Source organism: Martes martes (genome assembly GCF_963455335.1).
Source record: "Martes martes genome assembly, chromosome: 13".
NCBI classification, from domain to species: domain Eukaryota; kingdom Metazoa; phylum Chordata; class Mammalia; order Carnivora; family Mustelidae; genus Martes; species Martes martes.
In genome coordinates this window covers 54,236,047-54,244,386 of record NC_137901.1, presented here as the reverse complement: position 1 = coordinate 54,244,386, position 8,340 = coordinate 54,236,047, and the positions used below count along the sequence as shown (strand labels likewise).

The following is an 8,340-nucleotide window of genomic DNA, read 5'->3' as shown; positions in this document are numbered from 1 at the left end:
CGATTCCCTCCCACCCCGCCCCCTCCCCAAACTCCAAAAAAAAAAAAAAATTCCAAAATACACTGCCACCCACCGTGCCCCCGCGCCCCGCGTCCAACCCGTCCCCGGCCTGCTTGCAGTGAGCGCGGGGAGCCCACGACGAGTGTCTGTGGCTGTGCCAGGCTGCAGGTAAGCGCGGGCCGGGGGTGCGGAAGGGGCCCGGGCTATCCGCGAGGCGGGCGCGGGGGCGCGGGGGTGGCCGGCCGCCGGCGCGGCGGAGCGGCCCGGAAGACGCGCGTTCTCGCCGAGCTCTGGGGCACCAGCCAGTTCCAGGATGTGCGGGCGGCCGCCAGCGGTGCGGTGCGAACGGGGCCGGGCTGGGGCCGGAACCGGGCCAGGCGTGGGGACCGGGCGTCCTAGGGGCCGCGCAGGCCGGCGAGCGGGCTCCGGCAGCGGCCGGGCGGCGGCGACGGCCCCGCGCGCGCGCTCGCCGAGCCTCGGCGGCGGAGTTCATGGCCGCTCCCGCTCGCACCGCCGCAGTGCACCGCGGTGGGGGTGGGGGTGGGGACGGCCCCGAGCCCGGCGCGGAGCGCGGCCCGCCGGGCGCCGCCCCTCCGAGCCGCGGGTCCCGCCGTTCCGCCCCCAGCTGCCTGCCGAGGAGGCGGCCGGGACCCCCGCGCTCGCACTCCCGGGTGCGCCCGCGGAGCTCGGGAGCCGGCCGCGCGCCGCCCCCGCCCCCGGCCGCGGGAGGGCGGGGGAGGGCCCGGCGCGAGCCGGCCGGGGAGTGCGCGGGGCGCGAGCTCCGGGCTCGCGGGGCGCGGCGCGGGGCTGCGGAGCCCGGCCGCACGCCCGCTCCCGCTCCCGCTCGCCTCCGTCGCTGCCGCGGGCCCTCCCGCTTGGGTTCGGAGCCGCGGCCCCCAGCCTGCGCTGGACTCCGATTATGAAAGGGAAAGTGGCCCTTGCACCTCCGGGCTCCGAGGCTGGGAGCTTTTGTTTAGGAAAGGATGCAAACGTCCTTATCCGCCCTCCCACCTCCGGGCTGAAAGAAATGAGAGCGAGGCCTGAGAGGCTCTGAAATCCTCTTGGGTCTTGCGTTTCGTTCCCTGCTTCCTCCCCATCCCGAAGTTGCAAGCTTTCAACCGGGAAGTCGTGCGGCCGCCATTGTCGCGGCTTCCCCGGGGTAGGGAAGGCGGCTGCCGCTGCTTATGTAAGTTTGACTTTGCTGGAGCCTCCGCTCCCTGCTCTGTAACGGAGGCCCAGCGCGCCAGCGGTTTGGAGAACCGCAGTCAAGGGGCAGCTTTGTTATGGAGGTGTAGTTGGGGCTACATCTTTCCCTCCGCGGACACAGATACTCGCAAGGGCTAGCTTCCAGTTTAACTCACCTGAACTTAGTAACTGGAACATCCCAGTAGAAAGAAATGGTCCTCGGCGATCTTGAGAGTGGGGGCCAAATATCACACTGGTCCCCCCCCCAAAGAAAAACCACCCACAGTGGTATGTTGTCATGGGTACTGCAGGGCCACTCCTCTCCCTAGTCCCATGCACTTTTATCCCGCAAGCCCTAGGCAGAGTTACAGTAGTGGGAAGAGGGGAAGTAATTAGGTAGGAAGGTTTTGCGTGGCTGCCTTCCTTTGGAGATGACTGCAGGTTGAGGTGCATCTAGGGGACAGGCAGAGTCCTTAGAAGTAATGTTGCCCAGCTCTCACTGTGCAATCCCCCTGCTACTGCAGGCATCTTATCGGTGTGTTTTTCTGAAGAGGGAACTTTTGAGGGTTTTCAGAGTGTTGGTCTTGAAGTTCAGGTCTTGCACCACAATTTTTGTGTAAGAATATTGCAACTTGGTCTCTTGGTCCCACCACACCAAAGTTTGTGTGGTCACTGTTCAGTGGAGGAAACGTGTTTTTTTCAGGATATTGGGCTGCAGGATGGAGTCCCTCTGGTAAGAGTTGAAACTCCCCCAAAGGGAGAATTCTTTGAGCCTCCCTGTGGAGATTGAGGTGAACACACCTGGATTTCTCAAATAAAACCATAAAGACTAGTGTAGCCTACGTGATATGTATTATGCACACAGAAGCACAGAAAGGAGAAAGCAGCTATGGTTCCTTCTCCAGTGTTAACTGTTGGGGATGTACACTTCTATAACTTTATTTAAAAACGTACACTGTATATGAGCCTAGAGATAAATATGGAGGACTACATACCTAGCAGGATATGGGGGATTAGGGAAGACTTACAGGCTTTTTCTGTATCTATATAGCTATCAATATTTGTGCAAATATGGGCATGGCCTCTGTTTATGAGAACTTCCTTAGTGGTTCTCCAACACGTTCCTTCAGTCCCAGTGTACAGCCCCCTGCATGCTCCAAGTGCCACAGCCTTTATCTGTTCTCATTCATATCTGTTCAGAGCTGGACCTGATGCTGCCAGTCACCCTCCTCTCTGTTCCCAACCTGAAAATGGGTACATGTGCAAGTGGCAGGACAAGAAAGGAAAGTTTTATTTTTTAAAATCAATTCTTGAAAACATTCTTGTTTAGAATTTGGGATAGAGGAAGATTCTACCTTATTCTTGTTTGTCCTTTTCTCTTGTAGGACTGGCGTGCCCCAGATCAGAGTTATTCTGATCTGAAGAATTTGGTGTTTAAAGCATTAAGATAATAGCCTGAGTTGTTCATGGTAACTATAACTTTGGGTATTAAATCTTGCAAATATGTGTGTGTGTGTGTGTGTGTGTGTGTGTGTGTATAAATTATGCATTAGTACTTCTGCTTCTTTGGGGGGAATGCTTTGTGAAATAAAAGGAAAACAATGTTTCCAAAAAGAAAATACACAGAACAAATTATCTTAAGAAGGTAATTCTTTAACAGGGTCTTTTGTCACAGATGTCTTTCGTGCCAGTTCAGAATGTCTTTTGCTTATAAAATACTCAGCACTTGTCATGTATATCCGGTCTTGATGACACTTTCATCTGGATGGCAGATAGATTGGCATCCAGATGGAATGAAGGCGCTTGTCACTGTTTTCCCAAATGCCATCTGGGGGTCATATTAAACTTAACCCTCATTCAAGTGGCCCAAAGCTGGTGAGGAAAAAAGCAGAAGACAACACTAAGTGGAATGTTTTGGCAGTGATCTCCCTTTTTGGTTCTGCAACAGTGATTTGTCTCTTCTGTCAAGAAAGTAGAAATACTGAGCACTATTATTAGTTATTTCACCGAAACTCCTCTTCTGTACCTGGAATTAGAGTAGACACAACAGGAATAGAGCCTTCTTGCCTTAGACCTCTTTCTTAAGCCTTGAAGTTATTTGTTATTACCTCAGGTTGTCAGGAAGCACAGGTTATAGTGGTTGGTTGCCTGGATTTGAGTCCCAGCTCTCCAGTAAATGACTAGAATATTGGGCAGGTTCCAAAACTCATCTAAAAAAGGGGGCTAGGAATGCCTACGTCTAAGGTTATTTGATCAGTACATTTGTGAAGACATGCAAAGCACATGGAACAGTGCCTGGCATGTATTCTGTACCCAGTAAAAGTTGCTGTTATTATTACTAAGCAAATACTTTATAAACTGGAGATAATAGAAATAACGAAATGGAAGTCCCTAAGCTGGGATCAGTGTTTTGAACTCCTCTTCTGGAGCCACCTCTAACATTGATTTTCTGAAATTGTTAGGTACTGAAAATTGATCAGGATATGAAAGTCTGCCTGTGTTTTGTGTATGGAAAAGTACTGGTTCATAATTACCAAACTCTCTTTTTGAAAATTTTTTGTAGGAGTTTTTCATCAGTATGTCTGAAACCATTAAATATAATGACGATGATCATAAAACTCTGTTTCTGAAAACACTAAATGAACAACGCCTGGAAGGAGAATTCTGTGATATTGCCATTGTGGTTGAAGATGTGAAATTCAGAGCACACAGGTGTGTTCTTGCTGCCTGCAGCACCTACTTTAAAAAGCTTTTCAAGAAGCTTGAGGTTGATAGCTCTTCAGTAATAGAAATAGATTTTCTTCGTTCTGATATATTTGAAGAGGTCCTGAACTACATGTACACAGCAAAGATTTCTGTGAAAAAAGAAGATGTTAACTTAATGATGTCATCAGGTCAGATCCTCGGGATCCGATTTTTAGATAAACTCTGTTCTCAGAAGCGTGATGTATCTAGTCCCGACGAAAATAACGGCCAATCTAAAAGTAAGTATTGCCTCAAAATAAATCGCCCCATTGGAGATGCTGCTGACACTCAGGATGATGATGTGGAAGAAATTGGAGACCAGGATGACAGTCCCTCTGATGACACGGTAGAAGGCACCCCCCCGAGTCAGGAGGACGGCAAGTCGCCTACGACGACGCTCAGGGTTCAGGAGGCGATCCTGAAAGAGCTGGGGAGTGAGGAAGTTCGGAAGGTCAATTGCTACGGCCAGGAAGTAGAATCCATGGAGACCCCAGAGTCGAAAGATTTGGGGTCCCAGACCCCTCAAGCCTTAACATTTAATGATGGAATGAGTGAAGTGAAGGACGAACAGACACCAGGCTGGACGACAGCGGCCAGTGACATGAAGTTCGAGTACTTACTTTATGGCCACCATCGGGAGCAGATCGCCTGCCAGGCATGCGGGAAGACATTCTCCGACGAAGGCAGGCTGAGGAAGCACGAGAAACTGCACACGGCTGACAGGCCATTCGTTTGCGAAATGTGTACAAAAGGTTTTACCACACAGGCCCACCTGAAAGAACACCTAAAAATCCACACAGGCTATAAGCCCTACAGCTGTGAGGTGTGTGGAAAATCCTTTATCCGCGCCCCGGACTTGAAAAAGCACGAGAGAGTGCACAGTAACGAGAGACCGTTTGCGTGCCACATGTGTGACAAAGCCTTCAAACACAAGTCCCACCTCAAAGATCATGAACGAAGACACAGAGGGGAAAAGCCTTTTGTCTGTGGCTCTTGCACCAAGGCATTTGCCAAGGCGTCCGATCTGAAAAGGCACGAGAACAATATGCACAGTGAGAGGAAGCAGGTCACCCCCAGTGCCATCCAGAGCGAGACAGAACAGTTGCAGGCGGCCGCCATGGCCGCCGAAGCGGAGCAGCAGTTGGAAACCATCGCCTGTAGCTAGAGGTGCTGGGACAGGACCACTTTCCCTGAGTCCCGGAGACTGAGACTGCATTGTTGGTAACACATGAACGCCAGTCACTGTATTGCTGTGGAAACTTACGGAGCATTGTACTCACTGGACGCAAGGCAGTGCTTGGTTAGGTATTTTGAAAACTTTGCAAGGAAATGGTGTTCCTTGGTTCTGACCAAACAGTCTCACTGTCCTGTCTGGTGTCTAGTAGTAATGTTGCCAGTAAGCCCTCCCCTCCCCCTCTTTTTTATGATTTTAATTTGAGAACTCTTGTGTCCAGTTCAGAAGTGAGAGACTTCTATTCCGTTTTTTTAATTCCTCTCTGCACTTGCTGACTGGCAAGTGTACTGCACAGAGTGATAATTGAGTGCATTGATTTCCTAATCATCACGATTCTGTGGGACTTAAGGGCAAAACAGTATTTTTAATAACTTGATAAAAGTACGTCATGTAGATGCAGAAAATACTGGTGGGTGGTTGACCAAGAACACTGCGCAGATACGAAAACAAGTTCCAGAATTGCAGAACGGTATTAGATTTATATTTGGTTTGTTAATTTTATATCACTGTTTTTCACTGTTTTTGTGGACAAATAATGGTTGCTTTGCTAAAGCGCTTCTTCATTTTGATGGCCCACACCAACCCCAAAAGATGAGTCACAAGTCCCGAACAAAGGCTGAGTAAACCCACAGGAATGACGGTGGTCTGGGGGCTGAGTTCTTTTTGTTCCTCTTTTTTGGGGCCTTGCCACCTTGCAACAGATGGGGTTTTGGGGTAGACCAGTTGTTAGAGGGATAGCAAAGGGGGAATAGGATCCTGGCTCTCAGGGACGAGGTTTTCACGTTTGCAACAATTGGAAGATTTTTCTAGATCAAAATGATTCTTAATTGATTTTGAAATTGGGTTTTTATTTAGGATCAAAATTAGGGCAAGAACAGGTATGCTTCTTCAGATACATTTGTGTCACTTAAGAGAATGTCATCAAGCTTTTGGGCTCTCTGCAGCACGTGATTTATCCATAAAGGAGATGTAATAGCGTTACTTAAATTAATAAATAGAAAATCTTTTTAAGTGTGTAAATAGTGTAGAAGTGTTGGTCTTATGTATTTCAAGTAAAAGTAGACAGCTGCACTTTTTTTTTTTTTTTGCACATTGGATTAAAATAACTTCCATGAGCAGCAAACATCAGTCTGTTTTCTAACCAATATTAAAGATTGTAAGACCAAATGTTTATTTTTTTGAAGTATATTTCATCATTGGTGGTTACAGTTTTAAGTAGAATTTGATTGCCATTTCATAGCCATAAACAGAATTATAAACACTGTTCCAGTTTTGGTGTATGAAACTTTTTTTTTAACCATTTCTTTAGGAATATATTGAAATACCAAAATAGTTTTAATTACTTTCTGTAACAAAGTATTAGTCGATTATTTTAGAATGTACAATTTTAGAAACGTGTCATTTTTAAAAAATTTTATTTTTGATCCTAGAATTTTTTTTTTCAAGTTGCATTAAAATAATTTCATTTCATAGCTTGTTGCATTAACACCTGTAATTACTATTGTGGGAGAAATTTTATTTTTTAAATTGATGTATATGTTATGCCCAAGATTGTAGGATGAAGATGCTACCTTTTAAAGAGACTTATTTATTGGTAAAATGTTTACTTTAGTTTAAAATTAATTTAATTTCCTTTCTTTAAAGTTGTTTATTCTGTTCTAAAAGTAGTCCTGTCACTGTGTTTATATGCTGTTAGTGGAAGGGGAACTGATTGGCGTTCCTTGGCTGTTTTAACCAAAGCAAAGGAAAAATGATTTCACATCTTGTTGATAGCTACTTCAACAAACCATTTTTTGGGACTTCAGTTTTGTATATAAAAGAAAATATACTTCTATCATTCCTGTTTTCATTTTTTTCATAGCAACCTCTCACATATCCAGGTTTCTACCAAAGCACATTTTCTATGCCCTCTTCAACTTGGTTCTACAGAGTTGCAAGTTAAACCTGTGGTGTGGACCCTCACTGAAACCACAGTCATGGTGCCAGCCCCACAAAGGAAAGCTTCATTTTCAGCACTTAATTTGTATTGTGTAAATATCTATCATCTGACCTATTTTGCATGAGAAGAAACTTATTTGTGGTTTACCATGTCTAACACCAGGACTGGGTTTGTATGTGTGTTAGTATGCATGTTCTCTCTGGTTTTTTGGTGGCAGCAAAGTCATGACGTCATAGCTTTCTGATCTTCTGGTCTTTCAGACTGCCTCTGTCCACCCAGCTGGCTTGAGTGATCCCCTGGATGGTAAAGCCCATCATGTAAGACCTCCAGTCACAGGAAGTTAATCCTGAAGTATGCTTACTCTGAATCTAGTGTGAGAGGAGAGGAAATTATAAATGTCAGCACTACTAAAATAATTTGATTTTAAAATTTCATTTAAAAATCACCTACTTTTTTCTCTTTGTACAAAGAGAATGTCTACATTTTAACTTTTTTCTAAGTTGTTGTGTGTTGGCAATGATGGGTGAAGAGAATTTCAGGAAGCCTAAATTTTAGGTAATTGCCTGTTAATTAACTTGATCATGATTTTGGAATTGTTAGCAATTACAGAAGTCACCACCAGGTGATCTGGACACTAACAAATTCCTACTCTTTGGTTGAAAAAAAAAAATGAAATGAAGGAGAATGTTGCAAATTTATGCAGTCTCCTACTAGAGTATGTTGTGGAAGGTTGAGTGTAACTCAGTCATTGGAAACCTGGAATTCATTTTCCTGAGTAATGCTGTTGGTGGTGATTAGTTTCCAGAGCAGATAAAAGCCTTCCCTGTAAGTGTGATACAACTGGTATACTAAAGACTCTAGTCTCAAGTCCTAAGTCCTTGAATGAAGGAATTGAAGCTTCCGGGGCAGCAATTGGAGAGCTCTCGCTTTCCTTTCTGTCATTTACTTTTAACATCCAACTCCTTTTCTCCACTGCCCAAACCCTCTACCTCCTTCCCATCCCCAGGATTGGGATACAAGACGTTAGGCTGGAGACAAGGTGACCACTGACAGCCGTCACAGAGGTGAGGTCCTAAATCCATTCTGCCTCCTTCTCCTACTAAATCAAGGAGCAGCTTAATGATAGGCAACTCCCTACCTTTCTGATGAAGCACTGCCATTTATTTTGAGACTGCCCAAACTGCTCATTATTTCTTGAATTTTGTCTTCATTTTAGCAAATCCCCTTGTAACTGGGA

The 8,340-nt window shown here is 46.1% G+C and overlaps 1 protein-coding gene across 2 annotated transcripts; it reads left to right on the top strand.

Annotated features, from left to right (window-relative positions):
• The first annotated feature begins 1,099 nt into the window (after positions 1-1,099).
• On the top strand, positions 1,100-6,995 carry ZBTB14 (zinc finger and BTB domain containing 14). 2 transcript variants are annotated; one of them, XM_080822145.1, is made up of 3 exons: positions 1,100-1,186; positions 2,571-2,654; positions 3,749-6,995. In XM_080822145.1, exons 2-3 carry the CDS (start codon positions 2,652-2,654, stop codon positions 5,093-5,095), a joined length of 1,350 nt encoding a protein of 449 aa, XP_080678271.1. In that variant the 5' UTR covers positions 1,100-1,186; positions 2,571-2,651; the 3' UTR covers positions 5,096-6,995. The 2 variants fall into 2 exon arrangements, with proteins under 2 accessions (XP_080678271.1, XP_080678270.1); XM_080822144.1 differs by lacking the exon at positions 1,100-1,186 and having other exon boundaries at positions 2,259-2,654.
• The last annotated feature ends 1,345 nt before the right edge of the window (positions 6,996-8,340 follow it).